Here is a 24,078-nt window from a genome sequence, read left to right on the forward strand (position 1 = left end):
TCCGCTTTACACGTGACCTTGTCCGTCCCTGCTGTAACTTCCTGTGTGAACCACGTATGACAAAGGAAAAAAATACAGTTAGCCAGTTGGCTGTTTTTCCTTCCACAGTTTGTGTTGTTCACTTGTAATGGTTCATGATTATTCATCGCCGTTATCTGCGTAATGTGACCTGACTCGCGGGCAACGCTGGTGTGGACCACATTCTTTCTTGTGCTTTCACTATAAAGCTTGAAAGCTCAGGAAAAATAAATAAATTAGATCCTCACCCTGTGGAGGGAGTCATGATGCAGCCTCCTCGATCCACAGTCATCCTGCAGCCACAGCCACGCTCTGGGGTGTCGTGGTTCATGCCAAAATTATGTCCCAGCTCGTGTGCCAAAGTCACGGCTGCACCCAGTGGGTTCTCAGAGTGATCCTGCAGGGGGGGGAAAGGGCACCATAGAACTTGAGAGAACGCCAGCTATGTATAATCTTGTATATTGTAAAGTTCAAAGAGGACAATTTAGAAACTGCAGATCCCCAAGACAGACCTGTAACTGTCCGAACCCCCCCCCCCCATCCCTCATTCTCCTCATGGAGACCTGGATTCATCTGACCTTCTATTTCCTCTGCAGACCCATTCGTACAAAACAGATACTGCAGACAGCTCCATAAACCCACCAATGTGTGACTCGCTACAGCTTTGATTGGAAAGACAACTGCCCCCAAAGAGACAGAGACGGAAAATTACGAGAGGTGGAGGTTTCAGTGTCACCTTGTTTTGTGCAGACATGTTGAGAAGGAGACAAAAACGTCTCAGACATGAAGTCAGTGTTGTACGTATGAATACCAAGTGAAACTGGACACGAGATGACGAGGTGGACGTCACAATATAATTTTATGTGTGATTTCACTGGAGCCCGACAATTTAGCCTTTCACAGACTTATCTGTTCCTGTTTGCAGACAAGATTAAGTGCCTGATATGAAAATGTGTATATATGTTTTTATTACTTAACATGAACAAAAATTATGTTTATTTTCAAAATTCATGTTCTCTTTATATATATATACTTTATTGTATGATCCTTTTATGACTTATTTATGGTCAAACTGTAGGACAAGGACTATTTAGATATTTGGGAAATGTGTTTATTTGTTCTCTGAGAGATACCAAACTCATGCGTGTGAATGGAGCTTGTGACTAATTCCGTCTGCCTTAGCTTAGCATAAAGAATAGAAACAAAAGTCTAGTTCAGTCGAAAGGTAATAAAATCCACCTACCGGCAACTTTTCCAGGGTTAATTCTAAAAATGTCAAACTATTCCTGATATCAGACATTTTTGCCGAGCTGTGAATCTGAGAATAGACTCAGCAACGTCTGTCTGAATGTATTACTTTTGCTGTAATTATAATTCACTGAAGATAAAAGTAAATGTCAACGTCTCTACAAGTCCACACAAAGAAGCGTGTTTCATGTAACTATGCTGTAGGTTGTAGAGGAACAGAGAGAAGCCTAAAAACACACAGAACAAACCGTGTAATAAAGCATGTGCGAGAAAAAGAAATTCAGACGAGTGGCATAAAAGTAACTTCTTGAATTAAGCTGATTGCTACAGAATGACCCCCATTAACAAAATAAAACAAATCAAATGAGCTTACAAGTAAACCCCTTAACAACATGCATATTTCAGCGTTTTTAAAGCTCACATCTCCAGTGAAAGAGGCCCCCTACATGGCGACTGTACATGTCACTGTGACCTTTCACTGCTCTCTGCCATGTACATGAGAAAATCACATGCTTCCGTTGAAGGGCGAGGTCATGTGTCAGAGTTGAGGGCAAGCTGAGCTATTTTCCGCTCTGATTACAGGGCAGCGTCGTGGGGCGCTGCACCCGCCTCGTAACAGAGGGAATGAGAAAACCTTCATCTGGCTCCGTCATATTTCTCAGCGGGCGTCTCTGCGTGTGCCAGTGTGTGTGTGTGCGTGTGAGTGCATTTAATTCACAGCTAAGAGCTTCCTCACAAAAGAAGTGTAATGTGGCGGTCAGCAGAAATGGATGAGGCTCTTATAGAAGCCACAGTAATTACTTTGAAGCAGATATGAGCCGTTGTTGTGATGGGGAGAATTTGATAGTGTTGGTTAACAACCAAGCAATGCTCTGATAGTCTTTTTGTGATTTCATTTCCAGGATATAAACAGTTTGCGGTCATGGCCTGAACCTAAGAATTCACATATAAACACCCATGTGATTTTACTTATAATAAACAACATTATGACGTATGAGCTGCGAGAACATGTGGCTCAAATAAAGATCTTGTGGCTGATTAACACATGGTAGTGAAAGGTTTGAGAAATGGCTCATCTCATCTGGCTGACCTCTAACTGGTTACACGGGCCCTTTAATCTCGGGCCAAATCATCTGCCATCTGTTAAGTAACGGGGACAACAAACATCTGGAGAAGCCTCCACCGCGGCCAGCAGCAAAACATATCAATTAATGTGTGTGGGGGGGGTGGGGGTGGGGGGGATGCACATCTGGGTCGGGACCTAATGGCACAGTGCAGATAACCGCTTTGTGATTTGGCATAGATGTCAAGTGCCACAGCAGGGAGGGGAGCCAGGCTGGCAGCTAATTCACTATGTGGAATCATTCAATGTACAGAGGGGGGGGGGGGAATGCACAGCTGTGTGTAAAAAAATGCATTTTGATTCCAGGGTGTGCTCTGTAGGATGCACGTCAATACATGACATCTAATAAAAATGTAAATGTGGTTTTGTTTAAACGCTGTGGCCTTTGATTTAAAGCCCCACCAGCCCTTTAAGAGATGTCACAGGGAAATCTTATTGTGAGACTTCAAATGACCTTACAAGGGCTGTGTGTGTGTATCTGCACTACAAACCCGTCTGAGAGTATATTTCTGTATATTCCTTTGAGCGCTCAGGTGTTTGATGAGGCCACGAATGTGGAGGGAGCTCCAGTACAAACATCATTACGCTTAAAAACACGACTTCCTGCCAGACCTGTCTGTAACGGCCCCTTTTCAGCAAACAACAAACACCTTCTCTGTGTAAATCATGTCTGGATTGTGTTAGCCCGCTGAATCTGAACAATGTGCACGCTGATACAATCAGGCTGCACAGAGGAAGAGGAGGGTGGAGGCAGGGTGGGAGCAGCGAGCGGGTTTAATACTCACCATGACAATGCCGCCAGACTGCTCGGCCGTGCACATGCTCATAATGGGCGCCATGCCGATGGTGGTGCCCTGGAAGTAAACGCCGCTGCCGAGGACAGAGGAAAGATGTTACAGGAGGAAAGTGCGAGGGTCTTCAATTTCATACTGTGTTTCATCAGTCTGATAAATGAAATGAAAAAAAAAAAAATTATAATAATAAACTATCAATTTAAAAAGTATTTTCTGGAATTATCCACTACTTTCAAACAAGGAGAGCGCCCATAATGCCACAAAAAAAAGACCAACTCTGGGGAAAAAAATAAAACTACAAAATATAAAGCCCTGTTTATTTATAATTTTGTAATATTTTAAAAAATACTGTTAGAATATTTTAAAAATGTATTTGTTTATATTTTTATATTGTCAGAGTGAAATTTTAGTTTTAATACAATAGAGTTATGGTGATAATGCAAATGCTATATTTACTGTGATTATCCATTTTAAACATGGACCCCAGGAAGAGCAGCCGTTGCCATGGTGACAATTACATGGGATCCAAATAAACAATAAGTTAACATCAGCCATGCAGTGAAAATGTATTTACAGAAACAAGATGTTCAAATCTCCGTGCGCTGATTTGCACACAGCAGTAAAATGAATGGGAGACAATGGCTGAGTGGGTCGGAAATCAATGTATGAAAAATCCATGTCGTCCTCTGGAAAATGGTTTCGCACTAATGCAAATTATAAGGGACTTTGCAGCTAATGTGCTGAGACATGTACAAGCGCGAGCGAGGCCCTTGAAGGATTTGTGTTCATTTAACAATACAAACAGCCGCTTGTTTCTGCTCCTATGTATTCTGATAAAGTAAATGTCCACCTTATGAGCTGAGCGTTGTCGTGTGGCTTCTGGGGCAGCAGTTTGACTTTCCTCCAGTCGAGGAACTCGTGCAGGGTGGTGAAGGGGTCCTGGGTGACGGGACATTTATCAGAGTCACTCCACACCTCCAGGCCCACCAGGGCCACCCGGATGTTCAGGGCTCTGTAGAACTGAAGGGGAGCATATTGGTAAAAACCCTAACCACTATTCCTTGACCCCAATTTTAAACATCATGAGGTTAAACGAAGATGTGAAGGAAAATCCATAAGGAGTTGGGTAAAGAGAACTGCCATGTTACAAAAAATCCTGCTGGCTTTTTTTAAGGAGACATAAGCCTTTTCAGTTTTCCCATATTGTGTTACATAGGTTTTTTGTGTATGTACAAATTTAAAAAGTCTGTGGTTAAAGGGGTCTCCTCTCCCCAACAGAAAACTCTGCTGATACGTCCTCATCTTCATGACATCACGAAGGCCCATCAATCAATCAAATTTTATTTGTATAGCCCATATTCACAAATCACAATTTGTCTCATAGGGCCCATGAATTATGCATGTTTAGTGGCTAGTCTGGCACGCCCACAAACAAAGCCAGGTGAAGCGAAAGCGGAGGCCGACATTTCTTATACATGCTGGAAGCCAATCACAAAAGAGTAGGCCAGCTGGCCAATCAGAGCAGCCTGAACAGTAGAGCATTACTTTTTAATTAATAACCCAAATTCAAACTATTAACCTGTATAATATGTCTCCTTTAAAAAATATTTATGACAGATTGGCCAGCGACAAACTCTGTAAGCCGAATCAGGATGGATTGTATATTAATGTGAGTCTGCACTGCTTCAAGTGTTGCTGCCGCGAGATGGTCCAGTGTATCCAAGGAGATAAGATAGGAAGCGTTGAAGCTCTTTTCTTTAGCATTTAGAGAATTCAAACAGCTCATTTCTTGCTGCTGAGACACTTCCAGGTCATTTCACTCCGTTAGGAATCCTCCTGAGTAAAAACGACAATTTGACCACAGCCTCAGGGTGAATAAAAAGGTTAGGGGACTTATAGAGCTTAGATTACATGAATGATCAAAAGACTTTCAAACAAATGTGGGAGAAACTGTCGCAACCTTTTACCTTTGGTTGTTCACATCCCTGAATTACCTTACATTTCATTATGGAAACTTCAAATTCCCCTCGTGTGCATCAGTGAGATCTGTCTCTTTTCATGTGTTTCACATAATGGGTGCATGTCTTTTCCATGTCTCTGACCATGCTTCCCTCAAGTAAATCCATCTGTTCCTACTGGATCTCCCCGCTATAGATCTCTGACAGAGGTTTTAGACAGACTCAAAGCAGCTGCTTTAGTGGGACGTTAATATATCACAGTCATCCCATTAATCTCTGCTGCCAGCAATATTTCTATTTTAAAAGAAGTGATTTATTCTCCCCGTGCACTGGGGAGAGGATGTTTTACCTTGTCCACATAATTGGCAATCTCTGCCAGTCTCTGTTTCACCTTGTCCACGTCCTTCCCCTGTTTCTGAAACTGCAAACAAAATGACATGTAATCAGAGGGAGACAGTGGAACATTCACACCTACAGTCGTTTTGCATGAAGACAGAAATGATTACAGCCATTTTCAGAAAAAAACCACTAAACCAGACGTAAAGGCAGTGTTTTGTATGAATGACACGCTCAGAATGTGCATAGGCAAAATGTTTTAGTGTGTGTTAGGCAGGTTGTCAAGCTGTGACCATCTGGATCTGGGAAAATCTCCTCGCGTTGGAGAGACGAATGGCACGGCCGCAGGGAGCAGGTATATTGGCAGATCTGAGAGCTGTGGATCCAAACTGCAGCAAAGTCCCAACCTCCCATTTCCACCCTACTGTGCATCCACCTGCGAAGGTTCTGGACCTGAAGTCTGAGCCTGACATCATGTTTAAGCCCTAATTCTCTGTCATTTCCTCTCCTTTCTATACAGGTCGGTGGCAGGAGGAAACCCCACCATGAGAATCGTCAGCGCTTATGGGAGACTCCTCTGCATCCACGCTGCTTTTTCCTGTTTCCTGTCTGCTCCGCTGGGGAATCGCTCAGCTCTTCCTGTCAAAACGGAGCCGCTGCCACCAGACCACACTACTCGCTGCACACTGACCTAATTCTGCAGCCCCAGTGGGACCTGCTCTACTGTTACTACAGCTTACCCTCCTCTTGTTTCTCCTGCTGTATGAAGGGTTGCTAAGGTTTCAGCGTGTTGCTGCTGTGGGACAAACAGTTTTTCATGAATGGAAGGAAGGCAGGTACATTACCTCTCTGTTGTCTGCAACAATGATCAGCTCCACGTACTTTGTTGTCTTCTGAGCGTGTCTTTTATGCTGAAGTAAAACACAGATGCTGCAGGTTAGAAATGTGCTGCTTTTTGTACTTTTATCCACTTGATATTCCAATAGATCTATCTACTTCACATTTTCAACAGAAGTAAATATCATAGACACACAACTGATGTACAAATATAAACCTTAAGATTAACCATAAAAAAAAAATATATATATATTAAAAATCCTAAAGGAATAGATCTACCTTTTGGAAAATACACTTATTCGCCATCTTGCTGATAATTAGATTTGAAAATCTTATATCTGTACTGTAAATATAATAATATTAATAACATTGTAATTTGTTTATTATTATTAAATATGAATTTATTTGTATCACACTTTTTAAAATAAAGTTAGAAAGTGCTTTACAAGCTTGAACAGGATAACATAAATTGACTCAATAAAATCAAGCAATTACATTATAAGAAATGATAAAATTAACAAGGAGATTATTATTGACACTTGAAAAAATCCCAAATCCCAGACAGGGGTCATTAAGTACAGTAACTTTCACTTCCTAACGCAAATGGAGTTCTTAATGCCTGAAAATAGGGGCAGATGGATCCTGCACCTGCTCCACGCAATCTCGGCCAAACCTCCTGCACGGCCCCTCAACGTCGGGCTCTGAGCTCAGATAAAGCGAGTGTCAAGCCCAAGGCAACACCCTCAGGGAACGGGTCCAAACTGCTCTGCTCGCCAGTTTGTGGATCTTTGGTCAACAGCCCATTCATCTTTTCACCAAGTGAATCTTAGCCTTTTACTCGCGGAAACGTGTGACAAATAAATACCACAGAGATATGCTCATGTTGACAATAATAATATCCAATGACTCTTATGCAAGACGTGTCATAAAGACAACATGGTTCCTGTCTCACCCTCGTGTGGAAGGACTGGAAGGGGCTCTTGATGTGGTTTTCAGGAGCAACAGACGACATGTTGAAGCCGTGGCCGCAGGCTCCCGGGGTGAGTCGGAGTTCTTCCACTCGGTAGATGAAGTGGGAACCGTCACTTTGGCCAGACGCCGGCTCAATGATGAATGTCTTGTTTTCAAGTGCGATGAAGCCTCTGCGGACACAGCGGCGAAGGTTTTTAAACAAAGCAAATCCAATCTCTCAGATGCAGAATTTGATTGACTACATCTCTCTCTAATGGAATATGTGACAACCGAGGTAGCCCTCAACCCACTCTGACTGAGGCCGAGTGAAACTTTCTACATTTTTCTTCAACTTGGCAAACAGCTTCTATACGCTGCAAAAACTCAACTCTCAGTTAAGTAATAAAGAATATCTATTTTTTTGGTAATTTTAAGAAATCCCAAAATTGTATTATTTTCCAGCAACATTACAATTAATTATGTTAATAAAAACATATTTATAATTATGACAAAGAACAAAAAAAAGCTGAGTTAGGATAAGCTAAGATAAACTACGCTAAGCTAAGCTAAAATATGACAAGATAGTAAAAATAGAAAAGGTCAACATGCAATATAAACACAAGAAAGTATAAAAAAATTTAATACATACATACACAATGTCATCAGAATATGTACAGTTTAAACGGGGGGGGGGGGGGCACATTGCACAGAGAGAAAATAAGTATTACAGAGTTTAAGTCAAGTCAAACCTGAGTGAGTTTTTGTGGCTTACTGGGAGAAGTGATGGTTGATCAAATTTGATAAACAGATAAAAAACTGCCTTGTCAGAGGCAAAATAGGCAAATTGGCTCAATGTCAGATATTTCATCTCACTTGAGTTTCACTTTTTGCAGTGTAAACACCAGGCTCATCACAAATAGTCACAAATACGTTCAGCATTATTACACACATCATCTTCCCTTATGTGTACTTGTGAAATTACCACATCTCCAATTTCAGAGTCAATGACTTGAATCTTCTTTGTCATTAACAGTTGCTGCATCGATGAGAGATCATCATGAAGAACTAAACATCTTCATTTTTAATGAAAATAATTCCTCACTGTTTAATGAAGCAGAAGACAACACTGTGTACGTCGAGTCTTGGCTGATGCCCAATTCTAAAATCTCTCAGCTGTGCTTGGTCATTAGCACCAGTGAGACGCCTGTTACTGTCAAAACGAGAGCGGATATTTACTGGATGCCTCTGTGGACAGAAGACAATGAGCTGTGACATTTTCTATTCTGTAGTCACACAATAACTTACTGACAGCACGCTTAAGGGGTCTGGAGAGTTATTTGCTCCTGTGTAGAGCGACTTAAGCAAATATAAACATTGCTGTGGCAAATAGCACCTAAAGGTCAGCGATGAGACGCTGCTTGAATGCAAAATGCAGGCGATGCTTCTTACCGAAGGCCCGAGCAGGTGCTGAGGGTGACGTCAGAGTTCGGGTGGGCCTGCACCTCCCCGTGGTAGTAGCAGTTATTCTGGAAATGAAAATGTTTCATGCAAAGAAAAGATTCAGCCACTGCATGATTTCATTTAAAACTTATTTTTAAAGACGTTTGTCCCGGTTGCTGAAGCTGTAGCTGTATCTATGATTAAATAAATAAATACTTAAACTACAGTTTGCAAAGAAAAGGCTATTTCTCATTTATTAATTCATTTCATTAATCAATTTCTACATTTGATTATTTTTGTGTTCATATGATAATAGGCAGGCTTAATTCAGTCCAAGGCTACACCCACATTATTAAGTTTTTGTTTTAAAATAAACAATAATACAATAACTTCCCCAATTTGGGATCAATAAATACATCTATCTAAGTACTTCTATCTATTTATCTGAAATGCATCAAACCTACAGATACCCCTGCCCCTGTTTCCGTTTGAAAACCCCTGGGCAGCATTTAAGACTTGACGGACAGATTGAGGTATTTTAGGTCACAACGTAGCCTTCACTGATTCGTCAGGCTTCTGTCTCGTGACCCCCGTCCGGAAGAGAACTACCAGCGTCAGCCGTGTAGAACGCAGCATGGTTAATCAATCACAAACACTGCTGACCCTGTTGACTTTGCTAACAACTGTTGTTGATACAATGATACAACTGCTGACAAGCTTTTATTCAATCAATCTGTCATGTGATGTATGTATGAGTATGGACGGGGAATAAAATTGATACGGAGCCAAAGCGCTTGAGTGGACAGAGATCGTTTGAGTTTGAAAATGCGGTTTTCAAATGTGAACGTAAAGATGCAGCCTAAAGCCAAACTGGTTTTAGCGGTGTGATCGTTTGATCTGCAACTTTGTCTTGGCTTGTCCGCTAAACAGGAGGTTAATAGCCTTTTTCATTGCAAGGTTTGTGTATTTTTTTATTATTTATTTATACTGGACCTGACAAAAGAGCAAAACAGGACAATATACAGTAGCAGTGTGCTGATGTCGTTTTTAGTGACGTTCATTTAAATCAGCATGCTCTGTAGAGCAGAGTTCCCTCTTCTTCCCCCAATGAACAAACAGGACTTTTAAAATTAATGCACACAGTTTAAGGGAGAAGCAGGGAAACCGAAACTGATGAGAGGTGACAGTAATATGGTAATTGTTTTTCCTTCACTATTAAAGGGAACAGGGACAAGTAAGGCTTCTGAAACACAGAGGGAAGCCCCGTGCAGAGCAAACGACTCCTGTCTGAAATACAGAGCTGCCTTTACTGTCGGGCAGCACTCGGTCCTCTTAAATCAACCGTCATTAGTCCGAATAAATGCTGGATATATCTCATTCCTGATATTAAACTGAGGGAGGAAATACTTCTCTATTTAAAGCTACTTCTGTGGCGAGAACAGTACGACTTACTGAGCCAGGTGGCGATGGAATTAAGATTCATAACATTATGTGTAAAAATAGCGCAGCTGTGAAAGGCTCTGTTCTTAGGCTACGGTTGACCTAGATTAGTTCACCTTTCATAAAAAGAAAACACCAGGCAGTAAAAGTGATTGGTTTTTCTCAGTTACACTCAGTGTGTCTGACACTTTTATAGAAGTCAAATGGTTTAAAAAGAGAAACATTAGGATCTCCTGAAGCTGCAATCAGCAGAACAAATAAGGAATAAATCTTGTTTTATGATCATGAACCTTTTTATTTCCTTAAGCATCTTTAAGGTTAGAAATACAATAATGTTCATCATTATCAGATTTTTTATATTTCAAAAGTATTGTATGGTTCTGTATCAACTGTTCCAACTCTTCAGTTAAGCTATATCATTTTTTACTTGAGTTCAACTTGGTTTTTACTTAGATTTAGTGAAAGTCATTTTTGGAGACTTAAGTAAAGTTCTGTTGATTTAAACTGTCTGCACATCATTTTCCAGCTTCTGTTAAATTTGTATAACCTTCACCAACAAGTTTTTGTCTTCACCCCTGTCCTGTTTGTTTGTTTGTTATTTGTTTGTCAACAAAAGCTACTGAAGAGATATCCATGAAACTTCTCTGAACGATGGAACATGGGCCAAGAAAGAAACCATTAGATTTGGGCTTCAACTTTCTTTAACATTGTGAGAATTGCATTTGAGACAATTTCCCATGCATGAATAATCTACTGGGCATGTTTAGAGAACTGGTATTTCTGAATGTGTGAGGTTTAGTTTGATTGGAGGTTCTTAATCTCAAAATCATTTCATTAACACTGATTCTTTTGTCTTATCAGATAAGAGTTTATTTACAGTACATGTCTGTCCACTGATTAGCACGCGACTGTTTGCTGAATTCACATGTACTGAAAGTGAGCAGCTGCGTGAAGCTTATCTAAGACAATACAGTTGATCTATAGGACAGCATGATGCAGTGCCTGTAACAGACTCCCACTTAAGGTGAGAGAGGGAAACACTGTTCCCATATAGTTTTGCAGGAAACAGACGAACCAAACAACTCTCCTCTGAGCTGTAAGTGACCTGACAAACCGTTGCTGCTCAGTTTAACAGTGATTTCAATCAAAGAGGCAGGAGACTGTGAGCTATGATATAAACCAGAGGTTTGTGCATCCACACGGAATTGTTATCCACGGGGCTGCTGAAATGTCTACCTGACACCAAACCTTGTGTCTACCTGAGTTCAACTAAAAATAACTTCATCGTATGAGGAAAAATCAATTTGTGTTTATGAGCCACGTAAACTGATTTATGACATCGAGCCTTGATAAGTAATAGAAATTCTAAATGAACATTAGTCTTCATTTTCATTTTCAGAGGAGCAGGCTCGTTGGTAGTAAGTGGACATATAGGATAAAAAAAGAATAGATCAGCCATCTAGGGGATTCCATAATAAAATCCTGATGGAACTATTGGCTTAAAAACAGCCGGCATAAAACACGGCTTATCAACAAATAGGCCACAGGATAGCTGTCCTGCTCAGCGACAGCCAGAGGCTTTCAAATATACACTGGGTCAAAAAAAGAATAAAAACTATATGAAAGCACTCAGAAGAGCACATTTTTATTTGGATCTGCAGATTTTTATTTGGATCTGCACCAAATTGCACAAACTCATAAATATCACTACCCTAAAGATATCTGATTTTTGAAAAACGCTATTTTCCCCAAGGGTGGAGAAAGTGAAAAAAGAAAAATCCTTATTCTGCCCCCGCTCCAGGTCCGCACCATGGGTCATGACCCACCCCTCAACAATATATCATGGAAATCGAGTAGTATTTTGCGTTATCATATTTAATAACTAACACAAAAAAAAAGTGTGTAAGAATGTCAAATTTAAAGCAATTACACACTAGCTCATTTCACATACTTACCTCTTTTCAATGAATTCATTAGATACAGTGTAGATTATCATCTATAATACTGAACCTCCATAAGTAAATAGAACAGAGACGAAATAATAAAAAATAAAGGTCAGGGTCCATTTTCCAGGGCAACCTGCAGACAATCACCGCACGTCAACCTCACCATAAATATCAAAAGCACTCCAGTGCCACCGTACCGTGAAGTTGTGAGCACCAGTGACTGCACTTCCATCGTCTCGGTAATGTGTCTCAGTGTAATGGCTCGCAAAAAGACCCCTGAGAAGAGAACAAAAAAAAAGACAAAAGAAGAAGAAGACACATGAAACACTCAGGTACTTTTATCACAGCTGTGACTCCAACAAAAAACTGAGGACAATGAAAACTTGACCCTTGGTTGACTTTTCATTGATTCGGAGGATTTGGGAGAAAATTGTTGATGATAGTAAAAAACGATTCAGTATTTTGGGGCTTGTTTTTATTTCATAAATGTATTAGGTAATTTGTACGTGTCCTTGAATTCCCTGGCATTGAGCACGACTAGAATCCCTGCTGAGGTAATTATTTTGTGCATTGGTGTCTGCGCATATCTGAGTGTGTATTTTTGGACATATTTTAAACTGCATGTTAGTGTTTGTGTGTGTGTGTGTGTGTGTGTGTGTGTGTGTGTGTGTGTGTGTGTGTGTGTGTATGTGTGTGTGTGTGTGTGTGTGTGTTTTCCTCCTCGGGCCACTAACAGATGGACACAGTGAGTCCCACCCCAAGCATTGGCAAATGAGCAGTAGGAACACCCATCTTTTTGCAGATGCATAATCACACTGACATCAGGCGGGATGATCTCAGGATGTGTGCGAATGTGTGTGAATGCATGCATGTGTGTGTGTGTGTGTGTGTGTGTGTGTGTGTGCGTGTGTGTGAAAAAGAGGGCCACAGAGAGTGCAAGAGAGAGGGAGGAAACTTAGCGAGAAGGTAACAGCGAGTGCAAGAAGCAGAAATGTGACAGTTTACTTCAACAACTCCGTCTGTGACATGTCTCCAGATTTTTTGTCCCAAATACGTCGACTCACGGCACCGTGGACAAAGCATGTGCATGTATGTTTGAAACGGGGAATTTAGAGTAAAATTATCACCTCGGGCTGGTTTATGAGCTGACTTCTTTTTGTGTTCACAAGAGGAGATTGACAGAGTTTTAAAAAACTGGAACACGACGTCTGTCCAAATCGCAAAGGGAATCATTCATATCCCACAATGCTGCATCGTCCCACACAGCATGCACCTACCAATAAAACAGAATCTTTTTATATATGTTATATATCTCATTTTTTATGTCTTAAGTGGACATTCATTTTTTATGACGTGTAAAAAAAAAAAAAAAGCATCAATTCTCTGTAGCCCGGGCCTGAGCACGTTTAACTTCATTAAATACTTATTATCTCTTTAACGTGCCTTATCATGCCATTAGCACGCTCTAAACCAAATCTGATAATCCAGCAGCCTGTAATCACTTTAAAGAGGCCGGTGTGTCTCATTAAAAATGCATGACACATCAGAGGAGAGTGTACGCTTAATAAAAAAAAAAGAATCACAAAATATACGTCCTCACACTTAGCAGATGCAGCGTTTAAAAGGTGATAAACAGCCACTACAGATACAGATGTTTTCGTCGAAAAATAAAAACCAAACTGCTCCAATAGAAGATGCATTTGTAGTAAAGATGGGATTTATGTCATGTGAGTGGTAATTCCCTGTGAAAGCTCCCGTGCTACATTTTGGTGGCACGTTTGGGAAAGCCAGCTTATAGGGCGGCGAGCGTGGCCCCTGATGCTACGACTATGCAGTGGTAAAGCCGTGGGTTTTACACGGTGGAATCTGCCGGTAATCAACTCCTTGGCAAGAGCACACAGAGTTTATTTAGGCCACGAATGTTAGCTGTGTGTCTGAGGAGAGTCTCGTCTGCCCTCGCCGGTTTCCTTTCAGCGGTTTGTGTATCTCATGCATCTGAAAATGACCCCGATGATGATCAGCAGCGCAGAACAGAGAGATAAATCTAAGCTGTTGGGGCCACAACAACCTTTTTCAATCTCCTCGGCGTATGTGTACTCGCGAAAAAAGTTTAGCATTTGACTATTTTTGCAGCCAGGATGTGGTGGTCGGGTTCTTTTTGAGCGACAGTAATGAAGGAGAGCGACAATGCGGTTTCTCTCTGAATACCCTAATTCTTTCAAGTGATTACAACCTCTTTTCTTAACAAAATCGACCACCTCTATCCCCCATTTCTATCAAGAGGAACAAAACGAAATTAACTGCAATTTAGATGGAAATTGGCGGATGAGAATTAGTGTGAAAATGGCTGCAGTTCAGTGTGAATTCTTCAAGTGGTGCTTTGAATTTCCCCCAGCCACGTTATAAAAGGCAGGTGGGCGTAATTTATGAATGGAGCAGAAACGCAGAGTTTTTTAACAAAGGTCTGAACTCAACAAGTGGAACATGATGGTGACGGCCTGAAACCGTCAATTACAACTTCAACCATTGAATAAGCTGATTATTTTTCCTTTCTGCATTTTTCTTTATCAAACATGTATGAATCTCCTTTAATTGCTCGAGTAAATACCAATTGATTCAGTGCTCCTAAGTGTGTTACGATTCATTACACACAGTCTAACATCTAACTAATGATTCACTACGCTAATCGTCGCACAGGTTAATTGTGATGAATGAGGTGTTCTACAATAGCACCTAGTTGAGCCATAAAATTTGTCCCAAAAAATAATCTAACCATCATTTTTTATTCACCATTATACAATCTGCTTTTCAGTTAATGAGATTTCTCTGAGAATTAATTTGCGGAATGAATTACTGTTTAACCCAAAAGCCAGAGGAAGAGTTTTCACACTATATAGAGGCGAGTGTGTTGTCCATGCTTTACACTCCTGATAAGTAGGAGTAAGAGTTACAAGTCGGAAAAGACGTTCAAGTGCTTCGAAATCAAAGACGCTCACGTATATTTTTTTCTAGCAACATTCATCATGTTATTGCAATTAACTTTTTTCATCTCATAAATGGATTACTGACATATACCTTATCCTCTACAACAATAAATGAATGTCAGGCAGGGATATGACTGGGACGCAGGGACAATACAGACAAGGACACGGCAGAGAAACTCGTTACATCGGCCCCCACAAAAATCCAACCTCTTTTTTTCTTTACCAGGTATACGACTTTCTGTCATATCTGAAATTATGGCAGATAGAACGATTGTCGCTGCTGCACCACGCTCACGTGTTTTTTATGAGTTTTGTTTGAAAAGAACAAATCAAACCTAGCAGCCACAGTCTCACTATACGACATAATCAATGTAGCCGAAGCTCGACGTGTCACACGTTGTTTACATGAGTCGCTGTTTTTAATATCATCTTTTTCTCAGGCATCCGGAGAGTGCAATGTTCTGTGCAAATTTAAAGCGCCGGGCCTCATTTACATATACGCGACTCCATGCCTCATGTAATAATTTGCCATTATACAAAGCCCCTTGAGCATGAAACCGTTTGAGAGAAATGTGGCTCCTCTCTGAGTCGTTCTGCTTCCTTTGAAGACTGCTAACTTCAGTGATTTCTTTTAATCCCCTCTCCCCCACAAGCCTAACCCTAAGCCTTCCTATAGCTGCTGCTTATAGTACAGTACGCCCGAGTCAGAAAACAGCAGACGACTACAGAACGAGGAAGAGAGACGAAGAAGAGAAGAGGAACTAAAGAGGTGTGGTTAACAAGTCTAATTCTATTTCCACATACGGCTGCGTCCCAAATTGATTTACATAGAGCTCAGTGTCCCTTCAGCTTAGGCTTGGCTGTGGCGAGTGCACTGGAGCGTACAACAACCAGGGAGAGACGGAGACGAGGGAACTGAAAAATCCCCTGAACTGCAAAAATAAAGGAGTGTTCTCCTTCACTTCTCTGGCTTCATAAAAGATTAATCATGTACATTAAAACTTCTCTTGAAAACAAGCAAAACACTGAAGCTCGCAAAAAAGTCCCTGCGTGAATTTGTTCTTTACAGGTGTCAACTTAACGTCACTATACATATATCAGTTTGGTAGCTGGACTGTTTACAGTTTTATCCGTAAGAAATGTTCAGCTGAGTCGTCTTACTGAAATGCTAGCATGCTAGAAGTGGAGCTAGCAGCTTTGAAAGACTGTTGCTGTGTTTCAATTTGGGAGCCGCTTACTTTATGGCAGTGGCTGCGACTAGGCTGTCCCCAATGGATCCCTCCCCAAACACATGAAACGCTAGAACTATAGTGGCAGTTGATGTCAGGGGATCATCAAACTCGTCAAATCCTCCGGAGGCATGAATGTTTTGTGCTAATCCACATGTAATGATTCGTCAGTTTGGACTGGATCGACCGATTGACCAAGCGTCCAAGTCTGAAAAGTCACATTAATGAAGGAGCAGAGTAGAATTTCCCAACACAAACGCTCCAGCAGGCAGCAGACCGATATCAAACAAGCAGCCTGATGGGCCAAGCCTATTTAAATATTGGCTGACCAAAGTAAAGATAAAGCCCCTTAATGAGTTTGAATTGCTCTTTGCTTAGTTTGAAGTCACAGAGACAGCAGCTTGTTTCTTTTTTTAAATCATTCTGCAGTGAGTTCACAAAGGGTGCAGATTTTAAAAGACAGTTCTGGTCAACTGTGTGGAAAACCAATAAAGACAACTGATTTCTACAGATTAAAGATGCCGAAAGACCCTGAAGGTACGTGTGCACCAATGACTCAGACCAACGAGAATTCAAAACCCAGAGTGTACCAGCTACAGTGATGAGTAAGTAGTGCTACAACTTGCGCCCACTTCATTGTAGATATTCAGTTCAGATACAAATGATAAAAAACCTTTTGCCATGCAATCACCAAGAGAGTACACTCAATCAAACAACATCCTCTGTGTGATGTGGCGCCGGAGGCGGGTGAAGTCATCACATCAGTAAAAAAATAAAAAACGCAGAGGGAAACAAGGCTCGCTACATGGGAAAGCGAAGATGAATGATGCATCATGGGTTAGTGACACAGTACTCTTCATTCATGGTGAAATACATACGCCTGATGATATATTCAAATGAAATTTTCCCTGTTTGATCTACATCACTGGCCATATGATTTCTTTCATGCCTGCTTGACTTGTTGAAGAATATAAGCCCCGTGGAGCACAAGTGAGAGAAAGTAATAAGTTGTAATGATAGCAAGTGACAGTGAGGTCAAGTGATTCTTCTCCTTGGGGAGTAGGACACTGGTGATGATCAGATACTGTTGTCAAATAGAAAGCACATATCTTACAGGAGACATTCTGATAATGCTGATGCGCAGCAGGTACCTATATTGGAGTGAACCACTCTCCTGATCACTTTGCAGCACTCCAGTAAAAGCTGACTGTATTACTGTGTATGATAAATGCTGTCAGATAAGTGTGAGGTATCTATAGCCTTGGAGTCTGCATTGTCACTTTCTCTCCTCTGGATGTGCCGTCTCTTTCTGCCATATATTCTCACAAAACATCTCCAAAGGGCTCTATTTTCTTTGATAGCATGGCAATAGTAACCGTATCTTTTATGCTTTTAGATATTTCCTCTTTTGCCCGTCCGGGGCTTTTTATTGCCATCTTGAGACTTTGTGTAAAAACGCAGGCCGCAGGTGCAAATCAAAGATTAAAAATGCTGTTAATGTCATGCCCAGAAACCTTTTTATGACTTTAATGAGAACCCGTGTACGCCAGTTTGGGTGTGAAACATTGCAACCTGCACTGTAATTTTTTTCAGTTGTGAACTAACACAGCCAGCAGCAGTAAAGTAACGCAGCGCAGCTAAAGAAAGAACTGCTTCATAGCTGCTGGCCTCAACGTCCGGAATATTTAACTCTCCAAAACGATTCTGACACTCAACATATTTTTCCTCATAACTGTACAAAGAGCGTGATGTCATATTCCCTGTGCACCCTTTAAAGGGAATAGTTTGTCAAATCCGTGGGAGAGAAAAATGCGCTCATACACGGCAGAATAAGAGAAAAAGGGAGCAGTGTGTGTGTGTGTGTGTGACTACAGACAAATCGTCCAACTTCTCTCTGGGCACAGTGAGCTGCTACACTGCAGACTTTACCTAGTCCATCTTACGCAGAATTAGCTGCTGGTGTTAGTAACCCCACACATATTGCACTACAGAGGCTGTTTGCTGTAATTAACGCTCTAAGCTCTTACAACCAAACATTACCCATTGTGAAATATGTGGCTGAAGGGAGTGTTTGAATTCTTTACTACCCCACAGAAAGGAGAGCACAATGTTTCTGGGAACCAAATGATGTTACAAACTGAAAAAACCTGAAGGCAACATCACCACCACTGACAAACAGTGACCTATAAACTCTTTAGGCCACTAGAAAAATAGGCTCTCGATAAAAGAGCGCTGAATAGATGCCTGATTAATTTATTGTGGTAACTGATGCAAACAGTTACAACTGTACAATAAGAAAAACAGGTTTCAAGCATATCACTGCAGTTAATAGCTGATTATCAATGCTATCCCATAAATAAGGAAATGTTCCTGCTAGATCCAAACCTAAAAGACACATTTAACAGAATTTGTACCATAAATGAAATGTAATATAATCACAAAATTGGTAAATCCTCTAAAATGAACCACTTCAGACAAAATACTGGACAATATCATTCAGTAAATTGTATCTTTGGTCGTATTTACCCAAAGGTTGATTATTTGCGAGTGTAGAATAAAAATATCCTTATGTAATCCTGATAATAATATATGGGAAACCAGTGGGTGCACTACCATCACATCTTCATTAAAAGTTTGTGAGAAAGAAGTATTCAAAACAACCTCTGTAAAAAAGTTTCTGCCGGCCCAGTACCGAGATGAGCCTTTTTTTTTTCCTTCTTCTTTTGCTGCTCCTATATTCCCATCCATAACAAGCTACACCGGAACTAATGAGTGACTAGGGATCTTCAAGGGAGGTGGTGTATTATTATTCATTGAAAAAGAGTAAACAAATGCATAAATGTTAATGTCAGAGGGTTCCTATCTGTCCAATTAATCTATGGTGGCTCCCCTGGGCAGCCTCATTGTTCAGCTATACTTTTTTGTCTTGAGGGGAAATATGCAATTAAGAGCTGAGCAGAAACAAATATTCAAGATTTTTTTTGGTCTTTCATTTCTCCTCCCTTTTATTTCCTTGTCTATCTCGCTACTTGCTTATACTAAAAAAATATGAAATAACTGGTGCGTATCAATATGAATCATCCCCTGCTCCCCCACACTCGCGCCCTATCCGTGCCATCAGCGCGTTCGTTCCTTTTCTGAAATCCGAAAAGTCAACAGACACACAGTTTAACTTGGAAAAACGTCAAGCAGCGAGGCGCACTTGTGCTGCATAAGACAGCTGCTTTAATAAAACACTTCGTCTCTCCACTGACTGCACACATCCCAGACCATCAGCGCTCTCCAGTCCCTGGACCCGTGAAGCATCCCTCCCTTCCTCCTAAAAAACGTCTCACATCATTAAACCCACTCTTAACACTTTCATGGATGCTGCGCTGATTTTCCAATGAGATAATAGCATATAATTTGTCATTCTCCACCCCATTACCCTGCGAACATGGCGGAGATGGAAACGTTCACTTGGCACTGATGTATCATTTTAACATAAGGATCAGGGTGAGCAATCTGTCACTGGTTCTGATGCTGTGTCACATGAATCATTATGGCTTGTGGGTATTGAGCGGGAGATGTCAATTATTGGACGGGCTATGGGTGGTAAAACAGCAAAGTGCCTTTAAGTTAAACACAGCCGACTGAAATGACCCTTGAGACTCAGTTTAACCGTATGAAGACACATTTGTTGATTAAAAATATGTATCGGTGAATGTAATTCTTGTACATTTCCTGTTTCTGTTCCATATTTATCATTTTCAGTATACATTCATCTGCTTCTCTGCAAATTTGTTTCTAAAACAAATCTGAGACGGAAAATGTTGCTGTATTTTCTGTATACAGTCTCCTCTGGCTTCTGTGTTTATACAAACAGCCTGTGGATGAATGGTGCTGCTGTCCCTGTGTTGTCAAGTTCAACGCAGCAAAAACTTCCCCTCTTCCCTTATCGGTGAGGTCAAGCGACGTACTTCCTCTCTACCTTGTTTTCTGCGGCACATCTGGATTTATTGTGAACAAACACTTCCTTCCTCTATCTGGTGTGTGTATACTCGTTGTTTTTGTTGCCTCTTTTGGACCTTTTCTAATACAAACACTGAACTTGCCAGGACCAGTAGACCGTATGGGGACCAGAGACTTGTCCTAATGACATTTCTGAATCTTAACCATAGGTTAAAATTAGGGTTAGGCATGAATTAGTTATGGATATGTTTAGGGATAAGGTTTTTGATAGGCTGAAAGTCAATGCAGTGTCCTAGCAACAGTGCAAACAGACAAGTGGTCCTCATTGGGACGAAAACCTGGTCCTACTGAATGTCCTTTCTGAGGCCCTGGTTAAAGATAGGGTTAGGCATGAATTGGACATGATTACAGTTGGGTATGAGGTTTTGGCTAGGCTGTCAACAATGAATGTAAGTCAATGCAAAGTCCTGATAAGGATAGATTTGCAAACCTCTGTGTATGTGTGTGTGTCCTCCTTGCAGAAATGTGAACGGCAGCTGTGTATGCACTGTTATGCAAGCAAGTTGACATTTTAATTATGTCAAGTTGAAACACATATGTGATTTCAGTGTGACAAGCTGTCATCTTACTGGATCTGGAACATACACGATAACGTCAATATAAAACTTCTGCCGACCAGTGGTTTTACTTCAAGAGCATCAGCAGCAATTTTAATAATCCCCATAATCTGTATCTTCTATCACGGGCAGATGGCATGGTGAGTGATATTGCCGGCGGTAACCATATCAGATAAACCAAACAGCTGCTGAGCTGCACTGTCTCAGGTAGAATCGCCCTTATTCCTCATGGGCCCCATACAAAAGACCCATTCTGTGCACTATGCTGAGATACTGAGGAGAATGTGAATCACACACAAAGCAATTTCTGGTTTGACAAGGATTTCTCATTAAAGCTTTTATATCAAGCTTTTATGGCCAAGGGTTTTGAGAGCAGCAAAGAGGTTCTGCCTGAAACGTAATTATAATACAGTGTACTGCAGGGCTGATTCCATGGCCAGGGAACTGTAATTTGGTGACAAATCGTACACTAATGGCCATTTCCTGTCATAGACAAATGCATGGAAGTGCATTATATTGCACACATGCATTTTATTTTCTTGAGTAATCTATTTGCGTGCAGCAAAGTAATGTCATCACTCATGCACGACACTCGACACAGGATGTGTTTTCCTGCTGATGCAGACAAATGATGCCCAGGATAAATATGGATATTATGGCTAATCAACATCTGTAGGCCCATTACACGCTATCAAAATCTCCAACGCAGATAATAAATTTCCCTTTCACCTACACTGAGGTAATAGTTCACTCCAACTGACACTGTACTGAGTACATCACAGATTGTAATTTATAATAATATAGCGTTTTTTGAACGAGGCTGCAGATGCATCACCTCCGCGCTCCTCCCCTCCGTGCATCTGGAGGCTCTCACTCTCTGTAAAGTGCTCAGAAAAATGAAACAGAAAACCGCTCACAGGATCCTAATAGTTCTTCTTGCCTGCACCGTGACAGGTGACTCACTCTACAAACAATATACTCTATGCAACGGTGAAAGCAGCGGAAAATGGGAGATGTTCCACTGTGTTCCTTTGCATGAATGAGAAATGAACACCTACAGAGAGAGAGAGAGAGAGAGAGAGAGAGAGAGGGACGCACTGAAACACAAAACACAACCTGACCACATCGGTTAAGTGCTGCGACAACACCCTCCCCAACCTCTCTACCGCTGCAGGCCCCTGAAAATAGGTCTGTAGTGGGGAACAAAACAGATGATGCCATGTGCTGACATACGGCATTAACTGGAACGCATCTAATTCTGGAAAATTATTCCTCAAAATCCTTGAGTTTACCTGCCGTGTTCCAAATTCAGCTTTAGTTAGCGGTGTTGTAATTAACATATCATAATAAACAAGGTGGTTAGAGCTACATGAATATCTGAAACAACAGACATCTTATTTCTACCATGGTCCAAACCAACAGAACAAAATTTACCCTGACAAAAGCAGTGGTCTTTATCCAGATCAAATTGAACGCTTGAGACTAGTCTTCATTTCCAACAATATAATATTTGTGCGACAAGGATGTTGATTTTAGTGGCAGTTGTACCACTATGATATAACAGTGGCAAACAAGTGACCTGGTCCATTCATTTTCTCCATTCAAATTGAAAGACAACTTTTTTTCTATCCACTTTATTCAAAAAAGTTAGTTAGAATACAGCAGCTGACAAACTGACAGCACGCCAACGTCAGGCACACGCCTGTCTACAAACCAATCGATCAAATACATCCCATGTAGGTGATGGTGACAGACTGTACGTATGTCATATAAAGTCTTAACTCTGTTCAGCTAGATTTCAATGTGAAACCAGATCTAAAGAGATCAACTGTCGACAAACACATGAACCTTGGTTTGGACCACTGTTCTACTGTCAGGTGTGAAAACGCCCTTAAACAAAAAACCTGGCTTTGCACTGATCTTTCCAAGAGATCTTTAATTCTGAAAATATCTATCACACTTTTATTATAATCATGGAGGTAAAAACATAAATGGACCTAAGATATGGGGGGAATTGAAGAGGAAAAAACAAAAGGTTATAAGACTAAAGAGCAAGCTTGGCTCTGGTGCTTGGCACTGTTCCCACCGGTCAAAAAACTACCACTCTAATCTTTTCCCATAGCAACACCTAAGACTGCCCTTTCTCTATTTTTTTCTAAGTGTCCTTCAAGATCAGGCCAACTTCCCCAAGGGCGCCCAGCATTACCCACAAACTCTTTAGCCAACTAATTAAGATAGCAGGGGGCGAAATGTGATTAGTGTGTGCTCTTCGCTCAAGAAATCTACAACTTCAATGTCATCAGTGAAAAGAGGTAAAATTCCCAGCGTGATCAATATTCAAACAGACAAAATGTGTGTTTTGGGATAGTTAACACTGCACATGCATGAAAAGGAGACTTAAAGCAGATCTCAGAAGTTTTTTTGTCTCTCAACCTGAAATGGCCAAAATCTACAGCAGCAGGTAAAGGACTTGAAGCCGCAGCAGTTAACCTCTATGAAAATCTTGGTTTATGGTGGTGGGAGGATTTATGTCAGATACCAGTGAGACGATAAAATATGATCCATGGACGATTTCTGCGATAGGTCCATGTGTTTGAAGGATTATCAGACACCAGAATCCTGCACAATGGTTTAGAAAACTATGAAGAACTTTACAATACTGGAAAATTTGTCACAGCATTTTATCCTTGGCTGCAACAACCGCAAAGTAAACAGTGAAAATGCACAGCTCAGGTTACAAATGACTCCGTGTTGAACTTTGGCCAATGCAGTGACAAGAATTGCATTGTAGCGAAAGGTGAGTGAGGTAAATTATATTTGCTGGATGGCCTTGAATTTTATTGTTGAGTTTTTTTCTAGCAGACAGATAGATGAGAATACTCTTAACAGAGTAAAGATAGAGCTTAGCACAAAGACTGGAAACAAGGAAACGTGATCCTGGTACTTTCTAAATGTAACAAAATTCACAGGAATTAATACAGACAATAGAAGCCAACTAGTGCTGTTTCAGTCTAGATACATATTTCTTTTAGACTCATGAGGTCACAGTGACCTTAACCTTTGACCGATGAAATCAAACCAGTTAATGTGTGAGTCCAAGTGAAAGAAGAAATTCCCTAAAGGCAGACTTGAAATATCAAGTTCAAACGGCAAAAAAACATATTTTGCAGGGTCACAGTGACCTTGAACCTTGGCCATCAAAAATC

The 24,078-nt window shown here is 40.9% G+C and overlaps 1 protein-coding gene across 2 annotated transcripts in view; it reads right to left on the reverse strand.

Moving 5' to 3' along the window:
• adam12 (ADAM metallopeptidase domain 12) overlaps nucleotides 1–24,078 on the reverse strand; it is an 80,934-nt gene that overhangs the window by 30,340 nt on the left and 26,516 nt on the right. For both annotated transcript variants that reach the window (XM_034608884.1, XM_034608885.1), the window contains exons 4-11: nucleotides 12,289–12,367; nucleotides 8,715–8,791; nucleotides 7,267–7,456; nucleotides 6,323–6,388; nucleotides 5,491–5,562; nucleotides 4,034–4,203; nucleotides 3,175–3,259; nucleotides 267–415 (exon numbers count right to left, since the gene is read on the reverse strand). In XM_034608884.1, the coding sequence (XP_034464775.1) occupies nucleotides 267–415; nucleotides 3,175–3,259; nucleotides 4,034–4,203; nucleotides 5,491–5,562; nucleotides 6,323–6,388; nucleotides 7,267–7,456; nucleotides 8,715–8,791; nucleotides 12,289–12,367 (888 nt within the window). The remainder of the gene's footprint in view (nucleotides 1–266; nucleotides 416–3,174; nucleotides 3,260–4,033; nucleotides 4,204–5,490; nucleotides 5,563–6,322; nucleotides 6,389–7,266; nucleotides 7,457–8,714; nucleotides 8,792–12,288; nucleotides 12,368–24,078) is intronic.

Source organism: Hippoglossus hippoglossus, chromosome 15 (genome assembly GCF_009819705.1).
Source record: "Hippoglossus hippoglossus isolate fHipHip1 chromosome 15, fHipHip1.pri, whole genome shotgun sequence".
NCBI lineage: Eukaryota > Metazoa > Chordata > Actinopteri > Pleuronectiformes > Pleuronectidae > Hippoglossus > Hippoglossus hippoglossus.